Source organism: Salvelinus alpinus, chromosome 6 (assembly GCF_045679555.1).
Source record: "Salvelinus alpinus chromosome 6, SLU_Salpinus.1, whole genome shotgun sequence".
Classification (NCBI taxonomy): Eukaryota; Metazoa; Chordata; class Actinopteri; order Salmoniformes; family Salmonidae; genus Salvelinus; species Salvelinus alpinus.
This window is the reverse complement of record NC_092091.1, coordinates 4,016,203-4,030,039: the sequence shown is the minus strand read 5'-3', so window position 1 is coordinate 4,030,039 and position 13,837 is coordinate 4,016,203. Positions and strand designations below refer to the sequence as shown.

At 49.4% G+C, this 13,837-nt stretch overlaps 1 protein-coding gene across 1 annotated transcript in view; it reads right to left on the bottom strand.

Moving 5' to 3' along the window:
• Positions 1-5,725: 5,725 nt before the first annotated feature.
• LOC139577955 (dual specificity mitogen-activated protein kinase kinase 1-like) overlaps positions 5,726-13,837 on the bottom strand; it is a 22,758-nt gene continuing 14,646 nt past the window's right edge. The window contains exons 2-3 of the mRNA XM_071405077.1: positions 5,903-6,113; positions 5,726-5,809 (exon numbers count right to left, since the gene is read on the bottom strand). Coding sequence (XP_071261178.1) covers positions 5,726-5,809; positions 5,903-6,113 — 295 coding nt within the window. The remainder of the gene's footprint in view (positions 5,810-5,902; positions 6,114-13,837) is intronic.

Here is a 13,837-nt window from a genome sequence, read left to right as displayed (position 1 = left end):
AGAGGCTAGGAGAGTATTGGGGGAACTAGAGCGGTGTATTAGTGAGATGGAGGTAGAGATGGTGGGGCAAGGCAATGTAGGCCTCCAGGCTAATTTAGCCGAATTACGTAGGGACCTGGGCAGTTTTTTCCAGGTTAAAGCAAAGGGAGCACTTGTAAGAGCTAGGTTCTCCATGCTCAAGGAGATGGATGCTCCCAGCTCCTTCTTCTTTGGTTTGGAAAGACAGAGCAGTGAAGCCAAGGGTATGCATTGTCTACGGCTGTCTGATGGGCGGGTGACCTCTGTGGTGGGGGAGATGCGGGAGCGGACTGTGGAGTTTTATACTGAATTGTATAGGGCAGAAATGTGTGATCCTATGTGTGCTCAGGTCTTGTTCGCAGGACTCCCTAAGCTCTCTCGGGCACAGAGGGATGAAATGGACATTCCTCTGTTGTCACATGAACTGGCAGAGGCCGTAACCCAGATGTCCCCCGGTCGTGCACCGGGGGTCGATGGACTCCCAGTGGAGTTTTACAAAAAATTCTGGGGAATAATTGGACAGGACTTCTTTTGCGTCTTGCGTGAATGCATCGGGGTAGGAGAGTTGCCGATGAGCTGCCGTCAGGCGGCTCTGACTCTCCTGCCCAAAAAAGGGGACTTGTGTGAACTTAAGAACTGGAGGCCTGTGGCATTACTCTGTGCGGACTACAAGATTTTTGCCAAGGTCCTCTCTAACAGACTGAAGTCCCATCTGGACTCTATAATACACAAGGACCAGACATATTGTGTACCGGGACGCTCAATCACGGACAACTTGTTCTTGATTAGGGACATGTTGGACTTGTCGAGAGGTTCTAATGTGAACTTTGGACTGGTCTCTTTAGATCAAGAGAAGGCTTTTGATAGAGTGGATCATGAGTATCTGTTTAATGTGATGTCTGTGTTTGGGTTTGGGAAGAGTTTTGTGACCTGTGTGAAGCTGTTGTATGCTGGGGTGTCATGTATGGTTAAGGTGGGAGGGGGGCTCAGTAGGCCAGTCTGGGTGAGACGGGGCATTAGACAAGGATGCCCTCTATCTGGGCAGCTATACACACTAGCCATTGAGCCTTTTTTAGGACTGCTACGCAGGAGAATGCAGGGAGTGTGCTGGACAGGCATGGAGGTGGTGACAGGAATAGCAGTCTCAGCATACGCAGATGATGTTTCTGTGATGGTCAGGGATGGGCAAGATATGCAGGAGCTAGAGACCAGTCTGAAGGTGTACGAGGGAGCTTCATCAGCTAAGGTAAACTGGGGAAAGAGCAAAGCTCTGTTATGTGGGGCATGGGGGGATAGGGCTCCTCCTCTGCTTCCAGGGGGTTTGCAGTGGGGTTGTGAAGGGCTTAAAGTGTTGGGGGTGTACCTGGGCTCGGAGAGGTGGGTCAGGAAGAACTGGGAGGGGCTGTCACAGGCAGTGGTGTCAAGACTGGCCAGGTGGAGGTGGCTCCTATCCCAAGTGTCATATAGAGGGAGGGTGCTGATAATTAACAACCTGGTGGCATCTTCCTTGTGGCATAAACTGGCTGTCCTCAACCCCCCCGCCGGTCTGCTTGCAGACCTGCAACGCAAGCTGGTGGATTTCTTTTGGTCGGGACATCACTGGCTGAAGGCAGCAGTGTTGTACATGACCGTCCACGAAGGAGGACAGGGCCTGGTGGAACTGGAGAGCAGGATGGCTGCTTTCCGGCTAAAGGCGGTGCAGAGACTGCTGTATCATACCGATGTTGACTGGAGGGAACCAGCATGCGCACTGCTGAGGAGAGCTGGTGGATTAGGGTTGGACCGGCAGCTGTTCCTCATGAAGCTGGAGAGGCTGAGTACAGCAGGTCTCTCAGAGTTTTACTCTGCGGTGCTGAGGGCCTGGCAGCTGCTAAGGCCCATACGAGAGGGGGGTGTGGAGCCTGGGCAGTGGGTGTGGGAGGAGCCTATTTTCCACAACCCAGCCATCCCTTTGAGATCGGTTCAGTCTGCCACCCTGCAGAGGCAACTGATGGCAGGGGGTTTACGAAGGCTAGGTGACCTGAGACTGCTGGGAGAGGAGGGGTGGAAAACCCCGGAGGTCTTGGCGCAACAAACAGGAATAACGTCTCTTAGACTGTTGGAGAGATTCCTGGAGGAGGTCCAGGAGGCACTGTCTGAGCAGGTAAGGGGGTGTTTGAGAGGCCAAAGGGAGAGGGGCCACCAATGTTTCCGCCACTGCAGGTGACGGCAGAGACTGGAGACTGGCAAGGGGGTCTGGAGGACTTGTTAGATTTTAACACTCCGAGCCTGGGGGAATTTGAGGGGGTGGGAGGTAAAGCTCTCTACAACCTCTGCGTTAAGGTTAGGAACATTAGAAGTCTAACAGGAGTGAAGGCACATCAGTGGCAGGGGGTATGTGGGGAGGAGAGTATGGTGGGCTTTAGATGGAGGGCGCTCTACAAACCCCCAGTACCAAAGAGGTCAGGGGACCTCCAGTGGAGGGTTCTTCATGGAGCCCTGGCCACTAACAGCTGGTTGGCACGGGTTGATCCGGGAATTGGGCAGGGGTGTCCTTTCTGTCAAATGAATGAAACTGTGATTCATGTGTTTTCTGTGTGCACCAGGTTAATGCCTTTAATGTCTCTGTTGGAACGTCTGTGTGAGAGGTTGGGGGTGGGGTTTACTGTTGGAATGTCTGTGTGAGAGGTTGGGGGTGGTTTTTACTGTTGGGATGTCTGTGTGAGAGGTTGGGGGTGGTTTTTACTGTTGGGATGTCTGTGTGAGAGGTTGGGGGGGGGTTTGCTGTTGGGATGTCTGTGTGAGAGGTTGGGGGTGGTTTTTGCTGTTGGGATGTCTGTGTGAGAGGTTGGGGGTGGTTTTTGCTGTTGGGATGTCTGTGTGAGAGGTTGGGGGGGGGGTTTTACTGTTGGGATGTCTGTGTGACAGGTTGGGGGTGGTTTTTGCTGTTGGGATGTCTGTGTGAGAGGTTGGGGGGGGGGTTTTGCTGTTGGGATGTCTGTGTGAGAGGTTGGGGGTGGTTTTTGCTGTTGGAATGTCTGTGTGAGAGGTTGGGGGGGGGTTTTGCTGTTGGGATGTCTGTGTGAGAGGTTGGGGGTGGTTTTTGCTGTTGGGATGTCTGTGTGAGAGGTTGGGGGGGGGGTTTGCTGTTGGGATGTCTGTGTGAGAGGTTGGGGGTGGTTTTTGCTGTTGGAATGTCTGTGTGAGAGGTTGGGGGTGGTTTTTGCTGTTGGGATGTCTGTGTGAGAGGTTGGGGGTGGTTTTTGCTGTTGGGATGTCTGTGTGAGAGGTTGGGGGTGGTTTTTGCTGTTGGGATGTCTGTGTGAGAGGTTGGGGGTGGTTTTTGCTGTTGGGATGTCTGTGTGAGAGGTTGGGGGTGGTTTTTGCTGTTGGGATGTCTGTGTGAGAGGTTGGGGGTGGTTTTTGCTGTTGGGATGTCTGTGTGAGAGGTTGGGGGTGGTTTTTGCTGTTGGGATGTCTGTGTGAGAGGTTGGGGGGGGTTTTTGCTGTTGGGATGTCTGTGTGACAGGTTGGGGGTGGTTTTTGCTGTTGGGATGTCTGTGTGAGAGGTTGGGGGTGGTTTTTGCTGTTGGGATGTCTGTGTGACAGGTTGGGGGTGGTTTTTGCTGTTGGGATGTCTGTGTGAGAGGTTGGGGGTGGTTTTTGCTGTTGGGATGTCTGTGTGAGAGGTTGGGGGTGGTTTTTGCTGTTGGGATGTCTGTGTGACAGGTTGGGGGTGGTTTTTGCTGTTGGGATGTCTGTGTGAGAGGTTGGGGGTGGTTTTTGCTGTTGGGATGTCTGTGTGACAGGTTGGGGGTGGTTTTTGCTGTTGGGATGTCTGTGTGAGAGGTTGGGGGTGGTTTTTGCTGTTGGGATGTCTGTGTGAGAGGTTGGGGGTGGTTTTTGCTGTTGGGATGTCTGTGTGAGAGGTTGGGGGTGGTTTTTGCTGTTGGGATGTCTGTGTGAGAGGTTGGGGGTGGTTTTTGCTGTTGGGATGTCTGTGTGAGAGGTTGGGGGTGGTTTTTGCTGTTGGGATGTCTGTGTGACAGGTTGGGGGTGGTTTTTGCTGTTGGGATGTCTGTGTGAGAGGTTGGGGGTGGTTTTTGCTGTTGGGATGTCTGTGTGACAGGTTGGGGGTGGTTTTTGCTGTTGGGATGTCTGTGTGACAGGTTGGGGGTGGTTTTTGCTGTTGGGATGTTTATAATGGGATACAGGTATTCGAGTAAGGAGAAAGAAAAATGTGTTTTGTTGAATTTTCTGTTTGCTCAGGCAAAATTAGCTATTTGGCTAACAAGGAGAAACAGGGTCAAAGGTGGGGGGATAACAGACCCTTTACTACTGTTTAATGGGATGGTCTCTGCGCGCCTTAGGGTTGAGTTTGAGTTCTATAAACTGATCAAATGTGTGGAGATGTTTCAGGAGATATGGTGTGTTGGGGGGGCTGTCTGTACAGCTGGGGAAGATGTTTTGGATATACGGTTGTAGGAGAGGGTATTGTTTTTGTGTATGGTGATGTTGGTTTGTATCATGTGGTAGATGGAAAGGTGAGTATGGTACATGTATGCAGTACAGGATATATTTTTGTTTTTTTATTTTTAGGGGGGGGTGAGTGTTAAATGAAATGAAAATGTTTCAATAAAGAAAGACAAAAAGTCAAAAGTCTCTCTCTCTCTCTCTCTCTCTCTCGCTCTCTCTCTCTCGCTCTCTCTCTCTCTCTCTCTCTCTCTCTCTCTCTCTCTCTCTCTCTCTCTCTCTCTCTCTCTCTCTCTCTCTCTCTCTCTCTCTCTCTCTCTCTCTCTCTCTCTCTCTCTCTCTCTCTCTCTCTCTCTCTCTCTCTCTCTCTCTCTCTCTCTCTCTCTCTCTCTCTCTCTCTCTCTCTCTCTCTCTCTCTCTCTGTTATGTTGATATGTATCTCATACAGTCTGGGGAAGAGGAAAAGGCTTCTCTGTTTACAGCATCCCAGACTGTAGGAAGATATATTATATGTGACCTCTGCTTCTAAAAAACAGAGATGATGCCATTCCAAATCAATGGCAGAGTGTGATATTGGAGAAGACGGGAGAAGACAGCAGGGCAGCCTGGTCTGAGACAAGAAGGAAAACAGCCTAATCTCTCTTTTAGTCAGACAGGGTTCTCCATGACAGAACAACTTGTATTGAGACAAGAAGGAAAAACAGTGGCACGTGGAGCAGCGGTCCCGAGTGGTGCATCCCAATACTCTGCCACTAGAGATCCTGGTTCTAGTCCAGGCTCTGTCTCAGCGGTCTAAGACACTAGAGATCCTGGTTCTAGTCCAGGCTCTGTCTCAGTGGTCTAAGACACTAGAGATCCTGGTTCTAGTCCAGGCTCTGTCTCAGTGGTCTAAGACACTAGCGATCCTGGTTCTAGTCCAGGCTCTGTCTCAGTGGTCTAAGACACTAGAGATCCTGGTTCTAGTCCAGGCTCTGTCTCAGTGGTCTAAGACACTAGAGATCCTGGTTCCAGTCCAGGCTCTGTCTCAGTGGTCTAAGACACTAGAGATCTTGGTTCCAGTCCAGGCTCTGTCTCAGTGGTCTAAGACACTAGAGATCCTGGTTCTAGTCCAGGCTCTGTCTCAGTGGTCTAAGACACTAGAGATCCTGGTTCTAGTCCAGGCTCTGTCTCAGTGGTCTAAGACACTAGAGATCCTGGTTCCAGTCCAGGCTCTGTCTCAGACACTAGAGATCCTGGTTCCAGTCCAGGCTCTGTCTCAGTGGTCCTTCACCTCTACCGAGTCCGTACGGGAGTTGCAGCGATGGGACAAGACTGTAACTACCAATCGGATATCACATAACTGATGAGAAAAAAAGGAAAACAGTCTAATGAACAACTCTCTTCTAGCCAGACAGGGTTCTCCATGACAGAACAACTTCAAATTCTAGTTCACCTTCCTGGCCATGACTAGCCCTGAGGGTCTGTGTGACACCTTGAAGACCACCCCTCCGTTCCCGGCTCCCAGCTCACAGATCTTCTCCATATCATCATCCTTCAGCTCTCCAACCTTCTGTTTCTGGGTGAGAAAGGCCTCCAGGCGTTTACGCTGCTGCTCGTCAAGCTCTAACTCCTCTAGCTTCTTCTGAAGGGCCTCTAGGTTCGTCCTGTTGGAGGGGGGAGAGAGAAGGAGAGAGAGAGGAGGAGAGAGAGGTAGGATAAGAGAGACAGAGAGAGAGGAGGAGAGAGAGGTAGGAGAAGAGAGACAGAGAGAGGAGGAGAGAGAGGTAGGATAAGAGAGACAGAGAGAGAGGTAGGAGAAGAGAGACAGAGAGAGGAGAGAGAGATAGGTAGGAGAAGAGAGACAGAGAGAGAGGAGAGAGAGAGAGGTAGGAGAAGAGAGACAGAGAGAGGAGGAGGAGAGAGACAGAGAGACAGGAGGAGGAGAGAGACAGAGAGAGAGGAGGAGGAGAGAGACAGAGAGAGAGGTAGGAGAAGAGAGACAGAGATAGGTAGGAGGAGAGAAACAGAGAGACAGGGGGAGAAAGAACAGGACAGCAACACAATTAGACCCAACAAAATCATGAGAAAACAAAAAGATAATTACTTGACACATTGGAAAGAATTAACAAAAAAACAAGAATGCTATTTGGCCCTAAACAGAGAGTACACAGTGGCACCATGACTGACCGAAACTTAAGGAAAGCTTTGACTATGTACAGACTCAGTGAGCATAGCCTTGCTATTGAGAAAGGCCGCCGTAGGCAGACCTGGCTCTCAAGAGAAGACAGGCTATGTGCTCACTGCCCACAAAATGAGGTGGAAACTGAGCTGCACTTCCTAACCTCCTGCCCAATGTATGACCATATTAGAGAGACATATTTCCCTCAGATTACGCAGATCCACAAAGAATTTGAAAACAAACCCAATTTTGATAAACTCCCATATCTATTGGGTGAAATACCACAGTGTGCCATCACATCACAGCAGCAAGATGTGTGACCTGTTGCCACAAGAAAAGGTCAACCAGTGAAGAACAAACACCATTGTAAATACAACCCATATTTATGTTGATTTATTTTCCCTTTTGTACTTTAACTATTTGCACGTCATTACAACACTGTATATTTACATAATATGACATTTGAAATGTCTTTATTCTTTTGGAACTTCTCTGAGTGTAACGTTTACTGGTAATTTTTATTGTTTATTTTCACTTTTGTTTATTATCTACTTCACATGCTTCGGCAATGTTTCCCATGCCAATAAAGCCCTTAAATTGAAATTTAAGGAGAGAAGGAGGGGGGGGGGGGGGGGGGGGAGAGAGAGAGAGAGAGAGAGAGAGAGAGAGAGAGTTTTTGAGTTTTAAATATCTTTATTGGGTCTGGGAACCCACAACACAATAAAAACTCATACAAAACCAGAGTTACACATCAATTAAAAACACAAATCCTCCTCCACAGTAACTAAACACAACAGACTCTGAATACCCCATTGACCCCATTGACTCATAAACAGATCAATTTTCTTAACCAGTTTGTAATAGGCTGTCCCTGAAAAACCTGCACTTTGGCCCAAATATAAACAGTTGGGAAGAGAAAACCTCTCCCAACGCTGAGAACCAATCAGTGATCAGGTCAATCATCCCGACCAATCTGGGACACTGTAAAAACAGATGTGCCAGAGTCTGACTCAGCACAGAATGGACACCCCTCCCCAACAGTAGGGTCCAGGTGTACCAGATACATGTTGGACACCCCTCCCCAACAGTAGGGTCCAGGTGTACCAGATACATGTTGGACACCCCTCCCCAACAGCAGGGTCCAGGTGTACCAGATACATGTTGGACACCCCTCCCCAACAGTAGGGTCCAGGTGTACCAGATACATGTTGGACACCCCTCCCCAACAGTAGGGTCCAGGTGTACCAGATACATGTTGGACACCCCTCCCCAACAGTAGGGTCCAGGTGTACCAGATACATGTTGGACACCCCTCCCCAACAGTAGGGTCCAGGTGTACTAGATGCATGTTGGACATCCCTCCCCAACAGTAGGGTCCAGGTGTACCAGATGCATGTTGGACACCCCTCCCCAACAGTAGGGTCCAGGTGTACCAGATGCATGTTGGACACCCCTCCCCAACAGTAGGGTCCAGGTGTACCAGATACATGTTGGACACCCCTCCCCAACAGTAGGGTCCAGGTGTACCAGATACATGTTGGACACCCCTCCCCAACAGTAGGGTCCAGGTGTACCTGATGCATGTTGGACACCCCTCCCCAACAGTAGGGTCCAGGTGTACCTGATGCATGTTGGACACCCCTCCCCAACAGTAGGGTCCAGGTGTACCTGATGCATGTTGGACACCCCTCCCCAACAGTAGGGTCCAGGTGTACCAGATGCATGTTGGACACCCCTCCCCAACAGTAGGGTCCAGGTGTACTAGATGCATATTGGTGGCTATGACTCCATGTATTATCCTACATTGGAGGTCAGTTGTCCTCTTTTCAGACTAACATCAGAGAGAGAGAGAGAGAGAGAGAGAGAGAGAGAGAGAGAGAGAGAGAGAGAGAGAGAGAGAGAGAGAGAGAGAGAGAGAGAGAGAGAGAGAGAGAGAGAGAGAGAGAGAGAGAGAGAGAGAGAGAGAGAGAGAGAGAGAGAGAGAGAGAGAGAGAGAGAGAGAGAGAGAGAGAGAGAGCTGGCTAGATCTAACAATATCCTATTTTCTGGTGAAGAGATCACTGATTAGCTATGTACAGTAGTTCTATCTCATATCCAGTACATTCAAAGGGCTTTACTGGGAAACATACACTACACTACACTAACTAAACTACAGGACCAACAGCATGGACGCCTGCTCATCGAACGTCTCATTCCAAAATCATGGACATTAATATGGAGTTGGTTCCCCCCTTTGCTGCTATAACAGCCTCCACTCTTCTGGGAAGGCTTTCCACTAGATGTTGGAACATTGCTGCTATAACAGCCTCCACTCTTCTGGGAAGGCTTTCCACTAGATGTTGGAACATTGCTGCTATAACAGCCTCCACTCTTCTGGGAAGGCTTTCCACTAGATGTTGGAACATTGCTGCTATAACAGCCTCCACTCTTCTGGGAAGGCTTTCCACTAGATGTTGGAACATTGCTGCTATAACAGCCTCCACTCTTCTGGGAAGGCTTTCCACTAGATGTTGGAACATTGCTGCTATAACAGCCTCCACTCTTCTGGGAAGGCTTTCCACTAGATGCTGGAACATTGCTGCAGGGACTTGCTTCCATTCAGCCACAAGAGCATTAGTGAGGTCAGGCACTGATGTTGGGCGATTAGGCCTGGCTCGCAGTCGGCGTTCCAATTCGGTGTTCGACGAGGTTGAGGTCAGGGCTCTGTGCAGGCCAGTCAAGTTCTTCCACACCGATCTCGACAAGTCATTTCTATATGGACCTCGCTTTGTGCACGGCGCATTGTCATGCTGTTGCCACACAGACAGAATCGTCTAAAATGTCATTGTATGCTGTAGCGTTAAGATTTCCCTTCACTAGAACTAAGGGGCCTGAACCATGAAAAACAGCCCCAGACCAGTAAAGCCACTCTACTGACAATGTTAGTCTATGGAGATTGCATGGCTGTGTGCTCGATTTTATACACCTGTAAGCAACGGGTGTGTCTGAAACAGCCGAATCCGCTAAGTTGAAAAATAATATAGACATTTCAAATGTTATATTATTGGAGATGTACAATGCCGTAGAATGTTGTAACTCTCTCTCTCTCCTCGGGCCTTCTATAGCCCTGCTGTTGTCATGGAGATGGATGTCCTTTCCTCTTTATTTACAGAATGAACTCAGCCTGATCTCCAGCTAGGCTCCTCTTCCTCTCCTCCTCTTCCTCTCCTCCGCTTCCCCGCCAACAGTATTCTCCTCCTCTCCTCCTCCTCTTCCCCGCCAACAGTATTCTCCTCCTCTTCCTCTCCTCCTCTTCCCAGCCAACATTATTTTCCTCCTCTCCTCCTCCTCCTCTCCTCTTCCCCTCCAACAGTATTCTCCTCCTCTTCCTCTCCTCCTCTTCCTCTCCTCCGCTTCCCCGCCAACAGTATTCTCCTCCTCTCCTCCTCCTCTTCCCCGCCAACAGTATTCTCCTCCCCTTCCTCTCCTCCTCTCCTCCTCCTCTTCCCCTCCAACAGTATTCTCCTCCTCTTCCTCTCCTCCTCTCCTCCTCCTCTTCCCCTCCAACAGTATTCTCCTCCTCTTCCTCTCCTCCTCTTCCCCTCCAACAGTATTCTCCTCCTCTCCCTCTCATCCTCTTCCTCTCCTCCTCTTCCCCTCCAACAGTATTCTCCTCCTCTTCCTCCTCCCCTCCAACAGTATTCTCCTCCTCTTCCTCTCCTCCTCTTCCTCTCCTCCTCTTCCCCGCCAACAGTATTCTCCTCCTCTTCCTCTCCTCCTCTTCCTCTCATCCTCTTCCCCTCCAACAGTATTCTCCCCCTCTTCCTCTCCTCCAACAGTATTCTCCTCCTCTTCCTCTCCTCCTCTTCCTCCCCTCCAACAGTATTCTCCTCTTCCTCCCCTCCAACAGTATTCTCCTCCTCTTCCCCTCCAACAGTATTCTCCTCCTCTTCCTCTCCTCCAACAGTATTCTCCTCCTCTTCCTCTCCTCCTCTTCCTCCCCTCCAACAGTATTCTCCTCCTCTTCCCCTCCAACAGTATTCTCCTCCTCTTCCTCCCCTCCAACAGTATTCTCCTCCAATTCTCATTCTAGTCCATCCCTCCTCGTTCAGTACCCTTCACCTTAAAGCAGAATCCCCCGTGTCCTCTTTCAGTACCTTCACCTTAAGCAGAATCACCCGTGTCCTCTTTCAGTACCTTCACCTTCAGCAGAATCACCCGTGTCCTCTTTCAGTACCTTCACCTTCAGCAGAATCCCCCGTGTCCTCTTTCAGTACCTTCACCTTAAGCAGAATCACCCGTGTCCTCTTTCAGTACCTTCACCTTCAGCAGAATCCCCCGTGTCCTCTTTCAGTATCCTTCACCTTAAGCAGAATCCCCCGTGTCCTCTTTCAGTACCCTTCACCTTAAGCAGAATCCCCCGTGTCCTCTTTCAGTACCCTTCACCTTAAGCAGAATCCCCCGTGTCCTCTTTCAGTACCCTTCACCTTAAGCAGAATCCCCCGTGTCCTCTTTCAGTACCCTTCACCTTAAGCAGAATCCCCCGTGTCCTCTTTCAGTACCCTTCACCTTAAAGCAGAATCCCCCGTGTCCTCTTTCAGTACCCTTCACCTTAAGCAGAATCCCCCGTGTCCTCTTTCAGTACCTTCACCTTAAAGCAGAATCCCCCGTGTCCTCTTTCAGTACCTTCACCTTAAAGCAGAATCCCCCGTGTCCTCTTTCAGTACCTTCACCTTCAGCAGAATCCCCCGTGTCCTCTTTCAGTACCTTCACCTTAAGCAGAATCTCCCGTGTCCTCTTTCAGTACCTTCACCTTAAGCAGAATCCCCCGTGTCCTCTTTCAGTACCCTTCACCTTAAGCAGAATCCCCCGTGTCCTCTTTCAGTACCTTCACCTTAAGCAGAATCCCCCGTGTCCTCTTTCAGTACCCTTCACCTTAAAGCAGAATCCCCCGTGTCCTCTTTCAGTACCCTTCACCTTAAGCAGAATCCCCCGTGTCCTCTTTCAGTACCTTCACCTTAAGCAGAATCCCCCCCGTGTCCTCTTTCAGTACCCTTCACCTTAAAGCAGAATCCCCCGTGTCCTCTTTCAGTACCCTTCACCTTAAAGCAGAATCCCCCGTGTCCTCTTTCAGTACCCTTCACCTTAAGCAGAATCCCCCGTGTCCTCTTTCAGTACCCTTCACCTTAAGCAGAATCCCCTGTGTCCTCTTTCAGTACCTTCACCTTAAGCAGAATCCCCCGTGTCCTCTTTCAGTACCTTCACCTTAAGCAGAATCCCCCGTGTCCTCTTTCAGTACCTTCACCTTAAGCAGAATCCCCCGTGTCCTCTTTCAGTACCTTCACCTTAAGCAGAATCCCCCGTGTCCTCTTTCAGTACCCTTCACCTTAAGCAGAATCCCCCGTGTCCTCTTTCAGTACCTTCACCTTAAAGCAGAATCCCCCGTGTCCTCTTTCAGTACCTTCACCTTAAAGCAGAATCCCCCGTGTCCTCTTTCAGTACCCTTCACCTTAAGCAGAATCCCCCGTGTCCTCTTTCAGTACCTTCACCTTAAAGCAGAATCCCCCGTGTCCTCTTTCAGTACCTTCACCTTAAGCAGAATCCCCCGTGTCCTCTTTCAGTACCTTCACCTTAAGCAGAATCCCCCGTGTCCTCTTTCAGTACCTTCACCTTAAGCAGAATCCCCCGTGTCCTCTTTCAGTACCTTCACCTTAAGCAGAATCCCCCGTGTCCTCTTTCAGTACCTTCACCTTAAGCAGAATCCCCCGTGTCCTCTTTCAGTACCTTCACCTTAAAGCAGAATCCCCCGTGTCCTCTTTCAGTATCCTTCACCTTAAGCAGAATCCCAGTGCACATCCCAGTGTCACAGGGATATCTAGTCAGTTGCAGAATGGAATGCACAATGTCTTCCGCATTTAACCCTCTGAATCAGAGAGGTGTGTGGGGGGGGGGGGGGGGGGGCTGCTTCAATCCACTACCGGGAAGGCTCGGGGATTCAAACCAGCGACTTTTTTCGGTTACTGGCCCAACGCTCTTAAATCGCTAGGCTACCTGAGAGAACAAGTCAGACCACACAGGATTTATAACAATAATATTACTATTAAGCAATATGACCCGAGGGGGTTGTGGTATATGGCCAATATACCACGGCTAAGGGCTGTTCTTAAGCACGACACAACGCGGAGTGCCTAGATACAGCCCTTAGCCATAGTATATTGGCCATATACCACAACCCCCCCCCGAGGTGCTTTATTGCCATTATAAGCTGGTTACCAACGTAATTAGAGCAGTGGTAATACATGTTTTATCATACCCTTGGTATACGGTCGGATTTACCACGGCTATCAGCCAATCAGCATTCAGGGCTCGGACCACCCAGTTTATATTATATCTGTATCTCTGTGGTATTTCAGGAACCGTAATTAGGTACAAATTCTATCTACAGTTTACAAATGTAACTGACCTGCTCTTCTCCTTCCCCCTCTACAGAACTAGACAACACCGGTACAGCTAGGTTACCAGTTACAACTAGACAACGCTGATACAGCTAGTCAGACTAATTAGGTCTGTAGTCAGACTCTTTAGGTCTGTAGTCAGACTCATTAGGTCTGTAGTCAGACTCTTTAGGTCTGTAGTCAGACTCATTAGGTCTGTAGTCAGACTCTTTAGGTCTGTAGTCAGACTCTTTAGGTCTGTAGTCAGACTCATTAGGTCTGTAGTCAGACTCTTTAGGTCTGTAGTCAGACTCTTTAGGTCTGTAGTCAGACTCATTAGGTCTATCTCTGTAGTCAGACTCTTTAGGTCTGTAGTCAGACTCTTTAGGTCAGTAGTCAGACTCATTAGGTCTATCTCTGTAGTCAGACTCTTTAGTTCTGTAGTCAGACTCTTTAGGTCTGTAGTCAGACTCTTTAGGTCTGTAGTCAGACTCATTAGGCCTATCTCTGTAGTCAGACTCTTTAGTTCTGTAGTCAGACTCTTTAGGTCTGTAGTCAGACTCATTAGGTCTGTAGTCAGACTCATTAGGTATGTAGTCAGACTCTTTAGGTCTGTAGTCAGACTCTTTAGGTCTGTAGTCAGACTCTTTAGGTCTATCTCTGTAGTCAGACTCTTTAGGTCTATCTCTGTAGTCAGACTCTTTAGGTCTGTAGTCAGACTCTTTAGGTCTGTAGTCAGACTCTTTAGGTCTATCTCTGTAGTCAGACTCATTAGGTCTGTAGTCAGACTCTTTAG